The following is a 22,218-nucleotide window of genomic DNA, read 5'->3' on the forward strand; positions in this document are numbered from 1 at the left end:
AGGAGTTGTAGAAGTAAGACTGTTTTTCCCTGAAGGAAAGTATGTCTGATAGATGCTTCAATAAATTGAGTGTCATCCACTGATTTTGCAATCAGTTCTTCAACAGGATTTGCCAGTGGGAGCTTATAGATGCTAAAAAGAATGAGGGATAATATAGCCTCCGGAGAAGTGCTGTAATTTGGGGGCCAGGGAACAGTAGAAAAAGTGAACCAATTAAGAATGGTTCCTGTGGTTTCTTTCGGGATGCCAATTACTCACTTTTCACTTTGTAAAGCAAAAGGCCGTTTTATCTGAGAGTTTTAAATTGGAATCAAAATTGTAAGTAGCCCCCATAAATCCGGTCTACGGTATTTCTATGGATATGTTTGATGCGTAGTCTGTTTTCATTGCCTCAAACTCTAATTATGTTCACCTTTGAAAACCATCTTAATGTGTAAATCATTTCCTTTTAATTTAATTTATAATCCATCTGTCCAACCATCGGTGTAATGTAACTTCACCTTCCCATAAATTTTGGCATATAAATGTAGCCTCGCCGACAGTACGTTTTGCTTCACGGCCCATGGAGCACGTACAAGGCAAAGTTAGTTATTGGGATTTTGCACCAATTGAGGTTCTCGGTGGACCAAATGAAATTTGGTGGCCAAAGTTTAAAAAACCTTCAGTTCATTGCAGAAGTGCTAAACACAGAAGGTGGCATACCCGGTCTCCCTCCAGAGAGGGCCGTGGTCTGGCAGGACACCATGCTCCACTTCCAGTCTAGGACTGCTGTCGATGCCTAGTGGATGCTGTTATTCAGTTATCCCATTAGCAAGCCTTGCTATGAGCACGTATATAAGTAACATCCTGCTCTGAAAACTTGTAATTAAAGAGATTGTTGCTTGTAGAAAAGTGTCGCTGCTGTACCCTGGAGAGGCATTTGTCACAGGGCTCCTTCCTCTCATCTTGCTAGCCTCGGCGAACTGTTGAGAGTGCAGAATGCTGCACTTCTATTGCTGCCCTGTGGTCTATGTCAAAGGAAGCCATTGGACTCTAGGTTTAGAAACCGAAGATAGATTTTGTAACACTTAGTTGTTTCTTTCTCCTCAAAGGAAATGTTGCTCTGCTATAGGCCAACACCTGTTCTTCTACCTAAATGAGCAGTGGTGCACCAAGCATTTCCAGCTCTTCTGATTAATGATTAATCTTTGGATTAAAGGTAAAACGCATCGTTTCTTGAGTCACAGGACATTCAGTGGGAATGGAAAGGGAAGGCACTGAGAAGAGTCTCTACCTCTTGAGGGTGGCAATTTCAAATTCATATTGTAATTTATTGGTTTGTATGAAATCTGGTTCTTCAGAGAGATCCTCATATATGAATACATAAATACATTTTATCCATTTATAATTATATATCTATAAATAATACTTCAGTGCAAATGTAAAAACAAACTTGTAAATAATCTAAAATGTTTCAAACAAAGCATTTCATTTTCCAGAAAATGTAAAATGTTGTTGAACTTCATCCAGAGTTCATATTTCAAACCTAAGAAACAGTGGCATCAAAAACTGATGGTGGATCTAGATCTTAAACACCATTATTACTCAAATCACACATTCAATCTTTAACATCCAGTTGTTGCCAAGCTCCAGAAACAATACTTAATGGCAAAAGGTTCATTAGTACCATTAAAAAATAAAAATGTTTCTATGCATATTCCAAGTCAAATTGGGCTGCGGTTTTCACTACAGGAAGCAATTATAGGGCTAAAAATTAACCCTGTCTGTACAATACTCTATATCTAATGTTATACTCAAGCTGGAAGTTCACAATTTCAAATGGAATTTCAGTTGATTCAGTGTCATGGACTTTAAATAATTATGCTGGAGCGTATACAGTTCTAATGCATAGCAGTGAGTTCTATGGAATATACTACCTCCTCTTTTTTTTTTTATGAAATATTTCTTGGCGTAATAACTTCCATAAAGAGTTCTCTTTGCAAGAAAAATCGATTCCCCGATTGTAAAGCAGCTGCCAATCTTGGAACAAAAGTACTTCAAGATGGTGGCTAAAGACCAGTCTGTCAGATTATATCTTTAGTTCATAATGGGGCCCAGAGATTGACCTTTTCATGGAACAAGAGACCTCCACATGAAAATACCCAATTTTACTATCCACAGGAGGTAGCTCAAACCTCCAGCCTCTTGCAAAGAGCTTTCTGGTTCTTAATGCACAGGACAAGCAATGGTAAGAAGGAAAACAGCAATGACCTTGCAATGAATGATCTCAAATTGAATAGAAAAATGTGTTATATGCATAATTCAGTTCAGTTCAAAAATCTTTATTTCGGTTACATAGGCAACCATAAAAGTACATCACAAACGTTTCAAAAATAAAAAGATAATCTCAGTTCAATCCATTAAACAAGTAAATTGCACGAATATGTAATGCTTCAAAAAAGTGACAGTGCATGGGTATATTAAGAGAGTAGTTGATAAACCCCTCATAAATCCAGCAGACTAAAGTTCTGAGATAACATGAGATTTGCACCTTTAAAACCATTTCATTACACAGAATACATCATAAAAAGCATTTATATAAAAAAAAGTGCTAAAATACCATCGTTTTCCTTATGGCGATAGCACTTTTTTAAAAAGAGCAAATATTTACACATAAAGATAGAAAAATTTGCTGTTGCAGAAAGGCCAAGGCAGCGCCACATTTTGTAATTCCACTGTTCCTTAAAACCGGTATTAAAAATCTTTTAGTAAAGGTAGAATACAACTGACAGAAGAAAATAAAATGCAGCAGGCACCGGGGAGAAGATATATTGCATGGGCATATTAAACCTTTAGATGAGTCGAATTGACCAAGGGGGAAACCGAGATGCCGTCTCACAAACCTGAGGATTTTCATTTTGCTATTGCATGCAAGGCAGTCTAAGATAATCGCCCTATTAAATAAAGTGTGTGGGTTTGTCCAGACTGCGCACTGCAGGGCAAGAGAGGCCATAGCGTTAGATGGCATAGCCAGAAGTCATCAGGCATTCCATGGCAAGTGATTGAAGGGCAAATATTGTGCCTCTTACTAAGAGGTAAACATGTCTTCTGTGCCCAGTTACTATGGAACAAGCATTATGCACACCATGGGTGTGACACCGACAACTCTTGAAAGTGATTGATGGGGAAACATTTAATTTAGAAGAAATTATGGGTAAAAATATCTAAGACAGCAACTAATAGCCAGTGCTTCTGTGTAGTTTTACTTGTGAACAAAGATTTTGTGACAGTACTAATTGCTGGCAAAGAATTCTGTAAAGAACTGCTGAGAATCTGCTGGTAACACATACAAAAACTGACCTGAAGATAACAGCAGGAATCGTTCCCTACTTTCTTGCTCCCACATTGCCAATTAAATGCCACCAAGAACATTATCAGAATATTAATTGAAACCAACTTGCCACGCAATATCTTGTGCGCCTATCGCCTTGAAGAATTTGCATACATCCTGACCTTATGCATAACTCATTTTGTAAATCCGTCCTTAGAAGAAGAATCATTTCTGATGACTAATAAGCACATTATCATCACCCGCTTTCTCAAGAAGCCTGCCACTGAGAAATTCAATACTATGGCAGCACGCAAGACACATGCACAAACGCCATACTTCGACAATCATGCCTTTCTCAGTGTTGCTTTGTGCACAGCCCTTGCCAGATGTACCAACAACTTCAAAATCTGGCAAAATGTATTTGAAGAAGTTAACAGAAGCAACCTTTGCTTGCAAATACTTCTAGACCTCATGGTTGCCTTCAGCATTGTAAACCACAAGGTCATCGTTCCTTATATCGGAGTGTCCTTCCGTCCCAGTGTATTCAACTAAGGATCCAGGCCTATGCAATTCCCACTGGATCCTGTCTGAACTCCCACAAGGGTGTCTCTGATTGCAAGTGATCTTTGAGATTGCTACCCTCCACTTCTGAAAACCCTAGGCGATCGCAGCCTGGACCCTTTCTGCAAGTTCAGTGCTGATTACAATCACCTCACGCAAGCATCATCAGCAAGCAAAAGTAGTACCATGCTCTAGAAACTTGCCTGCCTGCCTTTAATTTATGGATGCCAATGAGTTCCTTTCCCTAAGCCCTAAGAGAGTAAAATTTAACCTGTGCCCTCAAAGCCAAAATATCAAAACTTCCCTCCCTTCCTACCTCCTTTTCCAATCATTCACGCTGTGCACCGAGATCAAAAGCCCAGGAGTCATGCTTGCCTTAATAATGGCACCTGTACTCAGATTAGCAGTGCGATCCCCACATCCCGTCACAAATTTACCCATCTCGAACAAATCCTCCATTTTGTCTCCCTGGAACACATCACTCCTTCGCCCACACAACTATATGAAGGGCCTTTGTGTTCTAGCCGGGACCATTGCATCTTTGTAGACTATACATTCTCACTCTATCTCAGCTTGCGAAAACATCAATCCTAAAATGCTATGCTTATTTCCTGTCAACTTGTATTATGTTAAAGACTGACTGCCTCGTCTGCCGATATATTAGTTTGAAGGCCTCTGTGCGCCTCAGCAACGAAATATAGCATTGCACGACCCGAGGCTCCGTGCCCATACCACAACAAAATCCATCGGATCCAGCCTACCCTGCAATTTGAAAGGAGGTAGACTTTTTCCAGTCTCAGTCAGGCAGACTTTTTTATTGTTTAGGTTATTTATTTTAACCACTTATATAGACCTTTTGTGATGATCTCATGAACAAGTAGTTTAAACTTAAAGGGGCCTATGAAATAAGCGCCCTAAACTCTGACAACGTTCCTAGGGCCCTTTAGTTTGATCAAGACAATCTGTGAGCTAGAAATCCTTTCACTTTGCGAACTATATACTGGTTTTTACAGAGGTTTGCTTCTGATGTATCTACATTCATATCCTTTGTTTGTGCCTAAGGTATTTTAAGAGTTCCATTGACATCTAGAAGTCTGCCTTGACCTCTTCTTTTTGTGGCCTCACTCCGGCGAAGCTGAGAAGATCCGCTTGGGCCTTTTGCAAAGAATATATATATTTTTTTAGAAAGGAAAAAAACTTGAACTGAAGATGCTAATATTAATCATCACTCGTGAGAGGCTTGCTGAACCTGCACACTTACAGAGCAAATCCTCTATCCCCTCTAAAATAATAAATTGTACTGAACAAAATAGATTGTGAAGCTGAAGAGGCTGTCACGTTCCTGCTTGCCTAATGGATGACATTGTTTTTATTTGAAAAGGACATCTGTTTCCTCAAATGTGAAGTGTTCCATATAAATAGGATTGTTTCTCTGCTCTTTTGATTCTGGTCCAAATTTCTGTGTTTTGTCCTTAAATGCTTTTTTTTGATTTACCATTTACTTAAAGGCTTATGTAGACCTTAAGTATGACATCCCAAACTTCTCTTGTGTAGGGTAGCGGAAGGCCTGATATGTAGTCCGGAGGAACTACTGTAAAATATTTTAGAAGGTTTTTAGCTGAATGTCTGCTCTACTGACGCCCTCATCTCATGATTTCCGCCCTCCGTGTGTTTTGATGCCCGGTGCAGGGACCCTTACAGTCTGACTTATTCATAGTTTTAGGCTTGTCATGCTGGACTGAAGGACAATCCAAATCAAATACATAGCCACAACGATATCGCCTTATCACCTGTTCTTATGATGTCCACCCATTTCCCCCTCACTCAGGCCCCTTGATCCCCCTTGCTAAGCAGCAGGCACCTCGCACAATTCAGGGGCTCGAATTGATCACATGTCCCTGCCTGTCTGTTGCCTACATGAATAGCAGAGGCCCCTCCCCTTTGCAGGGGCCCTGCCATCTATTAGGGCCTTTGTCATCCCAGAAAATTGGATGGATTTTCCCCATTTCCGGAGTTACCATTATTAGGGGTACTGGTTACTCCGGGAGTAGGGCATATAAGGTCCATTACATGTTCCACCATGAGGGCTGACTGGGAAATGAGGAATTACGATGGGAGTCCGTAATTATGGCTCTGATTCCCCTGGTAATTCCTTATTTTCCCTCCTACACTCCATGCGGATCTGATGATATGATGCCGCTGTGGCGGTAACTGCTGGTACTGGCCCCATCGGAACTAAGAGGCCTCTCATACTGAGGGCCTCAGCAGCAGCTCTCTGCCTTCCATTGGGTAAACAGGCCTGGAAATCTTAGCATGTTCTGCCTGTTGTTTCTGGCAGGTATACGAGGCACATGTTTGAAATTGTGCCAATGGAATGACCTCATCTGAGCTACAGAATCATGCAGAATGTAGCGATAGCAGTAACATTTCGTTCCTCGATATCTCATCTGTTTCCTAACCAGTTCTGCTTCTAATTAACTTTAAACTTTGTTAAAGAATACATCATCCACGCCTTTAAAAAAAAATGGTTTAATGTTATTCATTTATAGTGTCAAATAACATCCGAAACAGTCATTATTGACAATGGAGCTAAAATGTTTTTTCTTCTTTTTATCTATTTAACAGGAAAACTGTGGACCAGAAGTATGAAGGTCGCCTACAACATACTTCATAAATTAGGCACAAAATTGGAGCCTATGGTCAGGCCTGGAGACAGGGTAGGTCTCTCTTTGTTGTTGTGGTTTTATCGCTGAGGCATGATCAAAGCGAGCCAGGCCAGGTGTTGGGGAGTCCACCTCAAAGGGCGAGGCAGCGAGTGTGTTGGGGGTCAGATGGTCTCTGCTCTAGTCTGGTTCGCTGTCTGATACGCGATTTGCGGATACTGTAATTTCTTTCGCCATATTGGTTTTTTTCTTGTATATTAGACGGTGCTGATGCTCTTGTGAAGTTCAGGATAAAAATAAATAATCAGATGGTAGAGTGAAAAAAATCAGCACCCCTGTACTTGGGAGGGAGCGGGGTCAGAATGAACGCGTTCCTGCCACCATCCGTCCTTTGCCTGTATATCTCTGGGATTGTCCATCCTCCTGCTTTGTCCGAACCGGACCTGGCATCTGACCACACACTACAGAAAAATTAACACCTAGGTGCTGATTTAACATTGTAACCATTAGTGTTTTGCTTTGGCTATCCCACTCTTTGTTTCACCCTGACTGTGGCTTTTCCTGCCTACCCAAGTTATTTGTGATTAAGAGGGTAAAGGTAACCCTAATTGCAGATTCGTCCACTAGGTCGAAGGTTTCATTTACTTTCTAACTAGAACGGTGGCAGCCTTGGAAAGAGTACTTAATTTGTGCCCGTGTTTCCACAGCACTTATTTCTAAACACTGGCACTTATTTATAATACTCCACCACATGTTGGCCTTTCCTCAATATTTTTTTTACCAAAGCAGATGAGCAGAACATATAGCAATCAACATACTTTACAAAAATAATAAAATCAGCAGCTCCATTCTTCCATTACAGCTTAAGTTGACCAAGAATAGTCCAAAATGTCCCACTTGCATGAGTATAATGGTTAGCAGGCGTCACTGACAGTGACATTCCGGCAGCGCTGACTTAAGCATTGGGGGGTGCAGCCACAGTGGCTTCCTAAACATTTTCTTAAGCCACCACATTGTTTTAATACAAATAAAGGACTGCTTGGAACCCAATCAAAGGGCAGTTTTATCTTGTGTATGCTGGTATTTATTGGCTGAGGTAACCATGGTGTTATTGGTTGTACATATGGAAAGAATGAACTTGGAGCTGCAAACATACAGGATTCCGTGGAATCCAAGAGACCCTCTTATTACAGCGTTACCATCTTCTCGATTCACATGCTGGGCATTATTCCACCCTCCAGTGTCTGGAGTCCGAAAGTGTACCTATAACATCTGTTACTCTGGGTGGTAGATGCAGTCTGTCTATTACAATGTAAAGATGTGCATATAGTGCATTGCAATCATTTATGCATTTGTGTTTTGCTGTGGCTATAATTAATCCTCTACATTTGTTTAAAAGTAAGTGCAGAGGTAAGGTAGCTTCTGTGTAGCATCCTGAACAAGTGCTCTTGGGCAAGAAGTTGTGGCACAAACTCCACTAGGCATATTTAAGTGTAAAAGGTCACTTTAATAGAACAGGTCTACACGAAAAATCACGCCCGTACTGAAAGCCTTTCAGACTAACTCTTCACTGATAAAAAGCCAAACTTAAGCAATTCCTCCACCCTTCAACCCCTCCAGAAACATCTTCATAAACAGTCAAACAAATGTAACCTCACTTGCACACAGCCTGCCCTTTGTCCAGTTACCCTGCCCCCTCTGTCACCGCACACTTTGTTTGCTTAATAGCTGCCCATAAATTACCCCCCCCCTACTGTGCTGTACTTCAGTATAGAGTGTGACGAGCCTTCATCTTACTATCCTGGGCAACCTTCTGCTGTCATACTCCCATGTAGAGACTGTCCTACCAGCGGCATAATAAATATCAAGTAAAACCAGATAGCAGACTTGCCCTAGTAAAGCCTAACAGAAAATACAGTAGGGCCTCTCGTTCAGAGAAAGGCTTTGAACAAAGCAGCTACCGGACGGACGCGCTTTTGACAGATCACGTAAATCACTTGAATGGTCATAACAAAAGACCCCAACCGAACGGTGGAAGTCGATTAAAGAAAGCTATTGAGGCTCCAACCGGCTGGTGGAGAACTGAGAGGTTTTATTCATAAGCCTTTCTCTGAACAAGAGGCCCTTGATACTTGCAGACATACTAAAGAATCTGCACTTTGGCTGCCTACTCCCCCCTCCTGTCCTGAAGAAGACCCACCTTGACGCATTTTACATTTGCGCTACTCACGGGGTCGAAACGTCGATGTACCACATATGTCTGCTCAGCGCTAATGATCACAGTTTCTTATCAATGGATCCTGTAGCATAAGTGCAAAAATAATAAGGACAAAGAAACTCTTTTCCCATCTTTTGATTGCACGTTTATTTGTCTTGTATATAGTGTACTGTCAACATCACCAATCACTATATGTCACTCTTTCACCACAGTCACTTATTCCTTATTGCAATTGAATTTGTAAATTGCGACAGCCATGAATATTTGATACTTATTTCTGAATACCTTATTGAATTCTAATTTTGGTGTGTTATGTTGTTTTACTGTTCTTTCTCAAATCATTGGTATGTGTTGTAAGTAAGCTTTTGATCCTTGAGTACTCAAAGCAATTTAAACCCCGACAGAACCAATTGTTTTATTTAATGGGACTTGGTTCAAGACCAACACAGGCTCCTGTGCACAGGACGATAGCCCACCTCCACCGCCCTACTCCAGAGGGCCCATATTTCCCCACACCCTACCCCGGAGAGGTAGGTGGTCTAAGCTGCAACGTCCCATGTAAATCCTGGCACATTCCCTACTACACCCTTGGCCTGGGAAGCCAAGAGGCTGGACAATCTTGGGAAGATGTTTTCTTCCGCCAGCCTGGCACTGCGGTCTGTGAACACTACGTGCCTTTTGGGCTGCTATTCCCATGCCCTGTGGGGTATGGTTGCGCAGGTGCTGCCAACGGTCCAGGAGGAGGCCCGACCGTGCTCTCTCAGGCTGTTGCCGATGGGAGGGATGCAGCTAAGTTCACCATCCGCTTGACAACACCAACTCACTAGACAGAGTGGTTTCGTCGACAGAGTCTCTGCAATGCCATGCCTGGTTGAGGTTGACTGGTTTTCTGGGGATGTGCAGTCCTCACTTATGGACATTCCCTTTGATTGCTCCTGTGTCTTCAGAGATGAGGCAGATTCAGCACTGGAGCAATTTAAGGACAGTAGGGCTCCAGCCAGGTCCTTGGGCCTTTCATTAGTGGACATCATATACCAGGCCAGCTTCTCACACCTCTCCTCACCCTCAATTCTCCTTTCTCTTCTTTCGTGGCCTCAGAAGGAGTATACAGCCACGTCTCTGTGAGAAGTTGGCCTGATGTATGATGTCACTAGTTATAGTGTACACCTTATATCAGTCCAAATACCCTTATGGTGATTGGTTGTAAAGTCAACCTTATAGACCAGCTATCCTAGTGGTAGCATGGACAAGAGCAGTCTTAGGCTAAACTCTGAATGGCATGTGAAGCCAGCTGTGATACCATATATAATCCCTTGAATACCAAATGAAAGGACACCACAACAGATATATATATAAAATAAAGTGTATTTATTCTAAGCAAACCCTCAGCACTCTTTATGAGTTTAGAGGTAAGTACCACACAGTCTTATTAATGCATACAGTAAGTCACACAGGTAAGTAATACAGTTAGGCCCTAGGGGCCACGCAAACCATATACTAAAGAAGTGGTATAAGAACCACTGTCACGGAAATAGGATAGGCCTAGGCCTAGGGAATCGCTGGGGCTACACTACACTAGCGTTAGTTAGGAAGTGGGAGGCCCACGGGATTCGTGTGCAGAGTGGAAACACTCACGCGTAATGCGTAAAAGTCAATAGCAATGTTACAGTTTAGAAATAGATAGATTTAGGACACTTCCGGAGTAGCTAGGAAGTTGAGACTTGAAAACTAGACATTAGGATAGTCACTATCCTGATGAGCACCGGAGTACCCAAGTTACCTAGCCCACAGGCTGCGGGTGCATAGGGGTGAAGATGCGTCGTTTTCGTCGTCGACTCCTATGGATGCCTGAAGAAAGATGCTGACAGGCAGTCAGGAGAGAGTGTCCGGTGGATCCCAAGCCTGGGATCAAGAAGAGAAGAAACCTGCAAGCAGAGGGGACAGAGTCAAGGTCACTAGCCAGTGACCACGTGGAACCAGGAAGGAACCAGGCGATGTCGTGAAGAGTTGCAGGTGAAGGTGAAGCTTGTCGCTGCAGCCAGGAGGACCAGGAAGCGTCGAGGACGACCAGGACCAGGAGGCGAGCTGTCCCACGAAGGCTCTTGCTGTCGGCGGCGTCGAAGTTGGACTAGGACTCACCAAGCCTTGGCAAGCGGAACCCACGAAGAACAAGGGACTTGCTTCTGGTGCAGACCAGGAAGGTCTGGGGTGCTTCTTCTTTGCAGAGAAGCAGGAGCCAGTCTGGAGGAGCCAAACCAGCGCAGAAGATTTCAGGGAGCGTCGTCACAAAGGCCACTAGCCAGCGGGCAAGCAACCGGACAGACGCGGCAAGCAGGAAAATGCTGAAGGGCCCCACGCAGGACTCGTGGAGTGTGGGGGGCTGGTCTTCGGTGCAGATGGTGCTTGGGGTTGGGGCTTCTCAATCCCCGGTGCACAACTTCGAGGGTACCTCAGAAGCTGCGCTGTAAGTTACTAGCCACTTTTCCCAGGTAGCCGGTCCCACGTCGCTCGTCGCCTCCACGGATCTCAGCTCTGCTGCAGATGTGGATGAGGGTCGGAGAAGTCTGGAAATCAAGGCTCTGGTCGGGCTCTGCAATCGGTTCCTCGTCGAACGTTTCACAAAGCAAAGGGTAGTCACTTGATGGTGCCTGTTTGCACAGGGTAGCCACTCCTTGGCTACAAGGGAGATTCTTCAGTCTTCTTCTTTCGTCGAATGTCGAAGGTCCAGAGTTTCTGTTCAGTTTTGCAGGTTCAGGATAATCTAAAGTCTTGAGGCCCAACTCCCACTCTTATACTAATCTGGGGGGCTGGGATACCTGCTAGGTCACGCCTTATGGGTGGGACCTGGGAGGGGGTGGTTACACCCACTTCCCTTTGTCCAGTTTCGCGCCAGAGCTGGGGCTGGAGTGCCCCAGCGCCGGTTTGAACTGGACTATGCAAGGAGCACCTTGTGTGCCCCAGGCATGTCTCATTCCTTTCAGCCCACCCTGCCCCAATACACTAAAGGCTGTCTGGGGAGGTGCTAGCACCTCCCCAAGCAGGAAACCTATTGTCCAGGCCTCCCTGGCTGGGATCACTCCCAGCAGCAGGAGGTCAGACTTGTGTCTGTGGCAGCAGCATCCATTTTGTGATGCTGAGGCTTTGGTTAGAGATAAACAGCAAAGTATGATTTTAACATGTCTCTCCCTCTAGAAGGGGGGAATAATATCCTCATCACCAGAAATGGTATGGGGGTATTATTCCAAAGTGTTAGACACCTTACACGACATGTTTTGATACAGCCCAACCATAGTTACCATAACCGTTTAAGATTATAAGGCACTTTAAGAGTATATGGTAGGCTATATCATAGAACAGCTATAAGGACATGGTTCCGAAAGCTGCAGACAGGCTCAGCTCATGCTAGAGCACCATCTCACATGTTACCAAGCACTCTGCCTCCAGGATTGTTAAGGCCTGCCATAGGAGTGACTGATAGGTACACATGTGTCTATATATAAGGTAGGTATAGGAATACTACACCTAAGCAAGGGGTGATTACACGACCTTGCCCCAGCTGAGTGATCAGCCAGTTGTGTCTGATTGGAAGGCCAGACCAGGGGTGGCATAATACATGCTGCAGCCCCTGGGAGGCCTAGGGTACACCTATGCCCTGGGTACCTAGGGTACACTGTACAGGGTCCAATAAGGTGATCCTTACCAATTGGTTATGTACCTAGGGTACATGGAGTCCATTTTACAGAGAGAGCAGACAGCCTGAGACCCTGAATGGCAGGATCTCAGGCCAACTAAGTCGAAAAACCAGCTAGACACTAGGCAAAAAGTTGGGGGTAACCATAGTCAGATATCCACCTTCCTACAGTCTCTACCTGCCCAGTCACCGCAGCACACAAGCTTTCCAGCCTCTGTGTGCCACGGACGCGGTTCCTCCCGGCCCTGTGGTTCAGGTGGCCAGCAGTTGGGTCAGTCCCCCCCCCGCAGTCACATCCTCCAAACCCTCCTAGTCTGCCCATACACCATCATGGGCACCCAGTGGGTGGCAGGATTTGCCATCACCTGCAGCGCAGGCAGTCCATAACATCATGAGCTAGGTTTTACACACTGTCTGGAGCTACACCCTCCCCTTTGAGACTACCCCTCCCTCCATGCCACCTACTTACGACATGTTGATGGAGGACCACCTACCTCTTCTCCACCAAGAAGTGACTGCTCTTTTGGCCAAAGGAGCCATAGAGAGAGTGCCAATGCCAGATGCAGGTCCTGGTTGCTATTCCCACTACTTTCTGGTGCTCAAGAAGGACAGAAGCCTTCATCCTGTCCTCTACCTGCGCTCTCTCAATTTCTTCCTCAAGAAGAAGAAATTCATAATGCTCACTCTTGCTCAGGTCCTGTCTGCCTTGAACCATTGAGACTGGATGGTGGTGTTGGACTTGCAGGACGCATTTCCGTCCTCCCTACCCACAGACGTTACCTGCGACTCACGGTGGACCACAAGCGTTTTCAGTTCACTGTGCTCCCTTTTGGCCTCACCGGTGTCCCTAGGGTGTTCTCCAAGGTGATGGCGGTTATAGCTCATTTGCGGAAATCTGGGGTACAAGGCTTCCAAGGCTATCTCGATGACTGGCTGTTGTAGGTGGGCTCGCCTCAAGCGGTCTTCTCCCACGTCCACACTACAACAGACCTCAAGCATTAACTGGGCTTCACTATAAATGTACTGAAGTCTCACCTGACTCCCTTTCAGACGCTCCCTTTCATCGGAACTGTTCTGGACATGGTGCAGTTTCAGGCTTATCCTCCTGAATGGATATTCTGGCTGTGATACCGATGTTTCAGCCTCTATCTTGGATTTCAATGAGACTGACTCTGAGGCTGCTGGGCCTCATGGCCTCCATCATCCTGATTGTGAAAAAACCCCATTGGGATATGCGGGCTCTGCAGTGGGCCCTGATGTTCCAGTGTGCGTGGCATCAGGGAATCTCTCCGACATGGTCAAGATCTCATACGGAACTGCAAGGGACCTTCAGTGGTGGCTTACGAACCGCGATAGGGTCAGCGGTAGATCCTACTCCCTTCTCCAACCAGATCTGACAGTAGTGACAGATGCGTCACTCCTGGGATTGAGAAGCCATCTGGGAGAGGTGGAGGTCAGAAGTCTCTGGTCTCTGGTGGAATCCAGACTTCACATCAACCTGTTGGAGCTCCAAGCAATCCAATTGGCATTAAAAGCCTTTCTATCTTCCATCCAGGGAAAGCTAGTGACCCTATTCCTACCTCAGAAGCATCAGTCTGCACAATTAACTGCTTAAGAGTAGTCTGGAGCTTTGAGAATTGGTGCTAAGCACATTGCCTCTTTCAGGGTGTCAAAAGACCTTTGACAACTAACTGTCCTGTTCACTTTCTTGGGCATCTTCTTGGTGGTAAGTTCTGTGAGGGGTGCCACAGTAGATCCATACCCCTTCACAAACCTCCTGTAATACCCAGTCAAGCCAAGGAAATCCTTGACTTGGGTCTGGGTTGTGGTGGCATTCCAGTCCAAAATTGCCTGTATCTTAGGTTGTAATGGTTGCACTTGGCATCCTCCTACAAGGGGGCCCACATATACAACAGTACCCTGCCCTATCTGGCATTTGGATGCCTTGATAGTTAGACTTGCAGATTGACCAGGTGATTCTGCCAGGAAGAGCGAAAGACAGCTATATCATCAAGATATGCTGCACTAAAGACCTCCAACTCAGTAAGGACTTGATTCACCAACCTTTGGAAAGTGACAGGCGCATTCTTTAAGCCAAAGAGCATAACAGTAAACTGATGATGCCCATCTGGGTTGGAGAATGCTGTATTTTCTTTGGCTCCTGGGCCTGTGCCAACTGCCAGTGCCCTGCAGTTAAGTCAAAAGTACTGAGACATTTGGTTGCACCCAATTTGTCCATCAGCTCATCGGCTCTGGGTATAGGGTGAGCATCTGTCTTAGTGACAGCATTGAGTCCTCTGTAGTCCACACAAAACCTCATTTCTTTCTTTCCCTGTGTGTGAGGCTTGGGGACTAAGACCACTGGGTTGGCCCAGGAAATCTCAGAGGGCTCAATAACCCCTAACTTTAGCATTTTGCTTACTTCAGCCTTGATGCTCTCCTTAATTTGGTCAGACTATCGATAATTCTTTGTTTTGACAGGCAAGCTCTCCACAGTGTCCACATCATGGGTACACTAGTGTGTCTGTCTAGGGGTTTAGTAGAAAAGCTCAGCATACTGTTGCAGGACTTGCCTGCCTTCCGCCTGCTGTTGGGCAGCGAGGGTGCCTGAGTATACAACTCCCATCAACTGACCCCTCTGTTTAACTGTATGAGAGGAGGTCAGGGAGAGGTTCACTCTCCCTTGGTACCTTTTAGAAGGGACTTCTATGTGGGCCAGAGGTGTGCCGGTTGCGGAAACAAAAGTACAGTTTTGGTGAAAGAACAAAGGCACTGGGAACCTGATTGGCAGGGGCCCGGTGCACACCCCATCAAAGTGCATCAGATACCAGGCAAAAAGTGGAGGGTAGCCATGCAAAAAGGGGCACTTTCCTACACCTACTATATGGCTGTTAATGGCCACTTCACCCATAATTGCTCCATTGTGAACTTTTTTTGTAATATCCTGCCCCTGAACCCTGAGAGTCCCCTCCATTTGCTCAGATAGTGTGTAGTTTGCCGGTATCTAGTCATTACTATTGTGTTGTGCCTTATTATGGGCCCCTCCAATTGCCTTTCTTCTGCGGCGCATCCCACATGCTCAGCAGTTACGAGCTGTCGTGCCCCCTGATGTTCAAGCTCTGTCACCACACCCAGGCCAATTGAAGAGTACCTCATGTGAGTGGTCACAACCCTCTTAGCTTGCGGAGCTGACACCACGGAACTCAGGCAGCCCACGTGGTTCTCCACCTCTAACCGCACCAGCTGCTGTGGCAGCTGTGGCATCCGGGCCACCCAAGGTAAGGCTGCTGCCTGCCCACATTGCCTACCTGACTATACACCCCAACTACTGGGGGACATACCCCCAAACCCCTACACCCAGGGTCCTGCATAACAATCATGCCAACACCGCTGCGGGTACCCCATGCGCTGACTCTCAATGAGCACCCTTTCAGCACACCCACTCCTGCTCCAGTACCCCATGTTACAAAATATCCTTCCGGTGTTCATGTTGAAGGACCCTCATGGTTTCCAATACTTTATTGGATTGCTACATAATCCTTAAAACAAACTCCCCTACCACTAATCTAACCAATGAAAAATCCCCTACACTCCACTATAGTACCATTCACCTGAAAAAAACTCCCACTAATCTGCGCGCAACTGCCATGCCTCCAGCTGCTCAAACAGTTTAATATGCCCTTAATCTGACATAAACACCCTACACAAACAATACCTCACCCTGAAACTTGTCGACCAATCCCTGCCCACCTCAACCTGGTGAAGTGGGCCGCTCCAATTACCTGAGGGCAGTGGTCAAAGAGCATTAAAGAAAGCATGGTAACTGATGCGTGCAAGGGGCTGGGGTGAGTGAGTGTGTAGGCCTGGCTAAAACAAAATATTCTGTAACTTTTTTTGGTCTTTAATCACCCAGTAACTACGTATTGAATAACGCTCAACTTAAATGAAAATTAAATGCAAATTAGGTTAATCAGTGGAAAGTGCACTATTGTACATTATGAAACCTCTAATAGTTAATAGACTCCAGAGATCTTTGTCTGTAACCAGAGGGCCACAGAATTGAAACCTGGTTGGTGCCGTGGAGAATAGTGACTTGTGTATGTTTAGTGCTACACATTCCCAGTCTGGGACAGGAAGCACTGTGTACATGTAAGTCATTATTTTAAACTTTCATTACACATAGTGCAATATAGGCTGCAACGTAATGTTCAAAAAGGTTGAAGATAAAGTGTTTCCAAAATAGAACAGAAGAGATGGCAGCTCAAGATCCTTTCATACTCCTACAAAGCCCTCCACGACCTAGGACCTGCCTACATCAACCCTTGACTGAACTTCCAGTAACCCTCTAGACACCTGCGCTCCTCCTCACTCACCCTCGTGCCCACCCCACCTCCTGCACCCATCGCAGCTGCAGCGGTGGTCTCTCCTCCTACATCGCTGCCAAGGCATTGAACAACCTCCAGCTCCGTGCAGCCCCTGGCAGACTTCAGACAGAGACTCAACACCTGGCTCTTTGACGTAGACACAGCGCCCAGATACCCCTAGGGATGACAGTGTTGCGCTTTACAAATGCTGTTTGAAATATAGATCTTTCTGCAGACTATACATAGTGCAGGTTTTTTTTTTTTTTTAGAACTGTCTAAAAGCACACACTTCACAGTCTAGCTAGTAACTCTCTTACAATACCCCTCAAAAAGAATAAATAGATCATCAGGAAGCCTTTCAACTCAGTGGCGTAGCGGGGGTGGGCAGGTCAAGGTTTGGGGGCGGTGCACCCCTCCCCCACCACCCCCGCTCTTAACTGCGGCCGTTGTGGTCCACAAACGCATGGACCATTACCATGCCCCCCGTTCCCCTACCACCACTCGCTAAGAAAAGTCCCCGACCTCCATGGGTGTCAAAAGTTCTAGCTGTGCCACTGTTTCAACCCTCGGAGTTAACCAACACAAAGTAGGGGAACTGTTTTTCTAAAATTAAAACGTATGGACACGTCGTGCCCCTCAGATCCCTTCACTTCGACCACTACCTGGGGGACATTCTGTAACTCGTCTTTATTCCACCTGGACCTCATTTATTGCAATCTTAAGAGACTGCTTTTCTTACACTACTGTGCGTCTCTTCTGTATAAAATGGCGCCTGTGCTGTGAAAGTGAGGCTGTGCTATCCATTTAATTGAGATCCATTCAACCACTTAGACTTCAAACGATTTAGAAAGACAAGCACGTCGGGGCTTCTTCAGGAAATAACTGTTCTCTCCTTTTGTCTATTAATATTTATCAAAAGAGGAAATATAAAGACTGCTGTTCAGAGAATTCAGAAATGAGTGAACTACTCATGATATGTTTTAGGTTGCATCAGAAATATTCCAGCAAGTTTCCGATATCCAATCTCAATCTCAGCAATATTGCTGGATTTAGCGGCATGTATTTCAGGCAGGCGTTTTACAGTGAGATGGGCTGAACCTATGAAGGGCACTTCCGACTTTACATTGTATGCTGTGACGGTTCGCGCACTTCTGAGCTGCGCGAGGCAGAAACCTGCAGCTTCCGAAATCGTTTCCCATGCATTATTGATCAAATAGAAGCCTCCAGTAGATGCGGCTTCGGAGATAAAAGCGCCCTTCACGCGCACGCGGCAAGGTGCATTAGAAGAATATGTGCGCGAATGTCACCGCGCCCGGTTTATTGACGCCTAATCGCTCGCTTCAGCCGCATTATCTATAGAATGCCGCTCCATTGATCATAAATGAACAGACATAATAGACGATAAAGGTGCGTGCGCGAACAAGAGGCGCGTGCGATAAAGTGCTAGAAACACGTGATCTTGTTCCAGCCATGGCTGCCGTTGAGTGCAGTAGGTGTGCGCTGATCTCGCGCACAGGCTGTGGGGAGGCGCGGCCATCACTGCGGGTTTACGTCACAGATGGAGGGAGGATGCTCCTGGGTCGAAGATGGCCGTAGCAACAAGCTGCCTTCTCTTCTACTCTCCAGCCGGTAAATGCCTGCTGACAGTTCCTTGGCCATTGATCAGCAGGTCAATACTTCCATTAAAGGATGCATTAGCGCAGAAAGGGGTTTTAAGGAAATCTGCATCGGCCTTTTAATCACCTTCGTTCCGTGCTGATTAATTTGTTGATTGACTTCACACTAGATTTGGAGTTGGTGAACTTGTGCTGCCTTTCTGCTTGGGAAAAATAGTTGCCAATCCCTCATTCAGCAGGCAGCTGCACCTGTAGGTTAAAAAAAGACAATCGACGCTCGGAAGCCTAACCCTTCCCTGCTGTGTGTCTGGATACCCAGCAGGCTGTTTCTCGTGAGGCCTGGCACATCCGCTGTGCAGCTTTTTGTCTGCTTCAGAAGACCTCTCCATGAAGACGCTTCCATGTTGACTGTGCAGTGGGAGATAGCTAATTAAGGGTGACAGAGTCTGTCTCACCAGGGAGATCCTTAATGAGGGCGGCATCAGTGTGGCACAGAGGCTCCGGCCTGTGCCATCCACCAGCACACGCTACTCTACAAAGTCGGCAGATACGTGGCTGAAACTGTGCATGCACAAGGTGCAGTTCATATTGAATGTAGTTGTCTGGCCCAGAGTATACTCCAGATGCTCTCAACCGGCCTGTCTGGGGGACTTTGCACCCATGGCTCCTCAACCTATTTTAAAATTTAGAAACGGAAGGGAGTGATCAGTGACTCACCTTGAAGTCACTCTGGCCTCGTTCAGACTTCCTATGGGTCAGACTGGCAGCCGAAGACAGCCACAGCCTGGCAAGTAGGGGAATAAGCCAGAAAGTTGGATCGGTAAACAAAAAGAAAAAAAACTTACAGAAATGTGTTTTTGTTTTGGTAAAGTGGATGGGGGTGCAAAGCAACATAGGGCAGAGGGTGGGGGAAGGTAGCACATAGGGCATCTGAGTAGCATAAAGAAAAGCCAATGGGTGAGAGGGCAATATGGAGCTCAAGGGTAGGGGCAAGAAAAGAAAAAGGGTGAGAGAGCATCATGGAGCTGGGGGGAGCAGAACATGTTGAGAAGGCAACTTGGGGAACAGCTTGTGAGTGAATCACATAGTGGAACTGGGAGAAGCATAATGGCGAGAGAGTGCAGCACGGAGGGGGAAAGAGAACCACACTAGAGAGACCACTGGAAAACACATGCACCAATGTAAAGTGCTTAGGAGAAAAAATAGTACCTTTAAAGTGATAAGTTTTGGGACATAAGTAAATTGGCAGCTCTCTAGGGAAGGGACATGCACAAGCTGGACTAGACAAACCAACAAATAGAAGTTAAGAAGCAAGCAAATGAAAGTGGCAGGAAGGCAGCCAGTGGTAATCAGTGGGTGGGGGCGCAAGCTCCCCCAACGTTCTTGGTAAGCACTCTGTCTTTCACAAGACAGTTGCTGTCTCTAGTAGGCTTGATCTAATGATAGTTTGGGCCTTGTATTTTTGAGATCTAATATGATCCCTCAAGCATTACAGAACATGCAATACACAGTAGCTGGGATGATCATTCATACGCCCAGTAGAATGGGGTAAGAGAGAATACTCCTCTGGGTGGAGCCAATTGCCAATCTATGTATACTGTGAAGAATTGGAATCAGTAGGTCTTGCAGACAGCTGTGCTGTCAAACTAGACTGATAGATCTGTCATCCTTGGCGTGGCTTCCTCTAACTTTTTGCCTGCTGACCTCCTGTTTTTGAGTTTTTTGCTGACTTCGTTTTTGCTGTTTTAGGACTCTACCCCGTGCTAAAGTGCATGTGCTCTTTACCTAAAATGTGGTAACATTGGTTTATCCAAAACGATCGTTCGTCCACTTTCACAAAAACGATGCCAATGCCACAATATCCTTCACAGCGTGTTTTTTATTCTTTTACAGCCTTATCACTATACGTGTTTCGGAGAAACACCTCCTTGTTCACGAGTAAGAGTGAAGTGTAAAACACCTTGTTTTAACCATACTATGTGACACACCCACACATCATAGAAAGTGAAAACAGATTCCATCGTGTTTAAACATTCTTGAAGCTAGGAAGACATATATTCAATAACTCGCTAGATGTTTGGGGAATTTTAAAAAGCATTACATTAATGTATTCATGCAATGTTATATCATATAATTGAGGGGAAGCTCAAAACAACAGAGGCTGTTGCGACGACCGGGGGACTTTACTGTTACCCACTGGTGCCTTGCCCTACCTCTACAGCTGCTGCCGTTCCGGACCAGGAAAGCTGCGTTGTCCCTCGCCATTGCCGCCACTGTATCGCCCAGGGGAGACTACAACTCCCAGGCGCCTGAGCGCCCGTTGACGCCAGTTACGCGCCCGGAGGCGCACAAAAGACCGAGGCTCCCTCGGGGGAGCGGGAAGCTCAAAACAACAGAGGCTGTTGCGACGACCGGGGTCTTTACTGTTACCCACTGGTGCCTTGCCCTACCTCTACAGCTGCTGCCGTTCCGGACCAGGAAAGCTGCGTTGTCCCTCGCCATTGCCGCCACTGCCGCCACTGTATCTCCCAGGGGAGACTACAACTCCCAGGCGCCTGAGCGCCCGTTGACGCCAGTTACGCGCCCGGAGGCGCACAAAAGTCCGAGGCTCCCTCGGGGGAGCGGGAAGCTCAAAACAACAGAGGCTGTTGCGACGACCGGGGGACTTTACTGTTACCCACTGGTGCCTTGCCCTACCTCTACAGCTGCTGCCGTTCCGGACCAGAAAAGCTGCGTTGTCCCTCGCCATTGCCGCCACTGTATCGCCCAGGGGAGACTACAACTCCCAGGCGCCTGAGCGCCCGTTGACGCCAGTTACGCGCCCGAAGGCGCACAAAAGTCCGAGGCTCCCTCCGCGTCGCGGGACGCGCGCGGGCGGCGCCGGGCTAACGGCGGGCCGTCTGTGGCCGTCAGGGGCCGTGGGAGGCTGGGCTGGGCCGATTCTCTTGGTTCCCGAAACAAGGCTGTCAATTGCTGCTTCGTATTTACAAGAGGACTGTTGAGACAAGTCGAGGGAGGGGGCTTGAGGGTTATCCACCGTTTGGCACATTGAGCCCCAGACACACGGACCCCATCTTCCAGGAGTCCCTGCGTTGACATCACCTGCACCTGGTTGCTCACTTTGTATGCCCCGCCCCCCGAACTCCTCCCTCCTATATCAGGATTAGTACTCACACGTTGAGCACACAGGAGCAGCCCGGGACAAGTCTGTGGCCGCCCGTGATTGGACGAGGTTGGACTGGACTACAATTATTGGTTTTCTGTCCTATCTTATTTTGGATCCCATCGTAGAGGGTATCCATCCATTAATACAGATTGTGGTTTGTTCTAGGTATTGTTTGCCTCAATATATTTTAATATGTCTTTAAGGTCTGGTAAAGATCGTACAGTTCAACTGCAAACTTCTAAGGGAATAGTTTCTGGACCGCTTGATGCCTTCATAACTCGAGCAACTGGGATATTAGAAAAAGAAATAGCAATGGCCGAGAAAAGACTTTCCCTAGATTTAGTCAGTGGTAAGCGTTCCTCTCTGGGTGCCCTTGCTACAATTTCTAGCCCTGTGGCTCAAGTCCTGTCTAATAGCTCATACTCAGTAGCGACTGAGGCACTAACGCATGTTGAAGGAGAAGGGGTGGGTTCTCTACATTCTGTAGACAATATTGATTCGAGCTTGGATGATACTCAGAATAGCGGGGATAAAGATAGGGGCTCAGATAGTGTGGACATAGTTAATAATTCTGAGTTGAATCCACCGGTAGTGGTTGATCCTTCGAGACAAACAGCCCGTAAAAGGAA

General features: G+C 46.2%; 1 protein-coding gene across 18 annotated transcripts in view; it reads left to right on the top strand.

The window, feature by feature from the left end:
- DIP2C (DIP2 acetate--CoA ligase C (putative)) overlaps window positions 1–22,218 on the top strand; it is a 1,028,010-nt gene that overhangs the window by 633,775 nt on the left and 372,017 nt on the right. For all 18 annotated transcript variants that reach the window (XM_085631929.1, XM_085631931.1, XM_085631933.1 and 15 more), the window contains one exon: window positions 6,497–6,588. In XM_085631929.1, coding sequence (XP_085488055.1) covers window positions 6,497–6,588 — 92 coding nt within the window. The remainder of the gene's footprint in view (window positions 1–6,496; window positions 6,589–22,218) is intronic.

This window comes from Triturus cristatus, chromosome 10, assembly GCF_964204655.1.
Source record: "Triturus cristatus chromosome 10, aTriCri1.1, whole genome shotgun sequence".
NCBI classification, from domain to species: domain Eukaryota; kingdom Metazoa; phylum Chordata; class Amphibia; order Caudata; family Salamandridae; genus Triturus; species Triturus cristatus.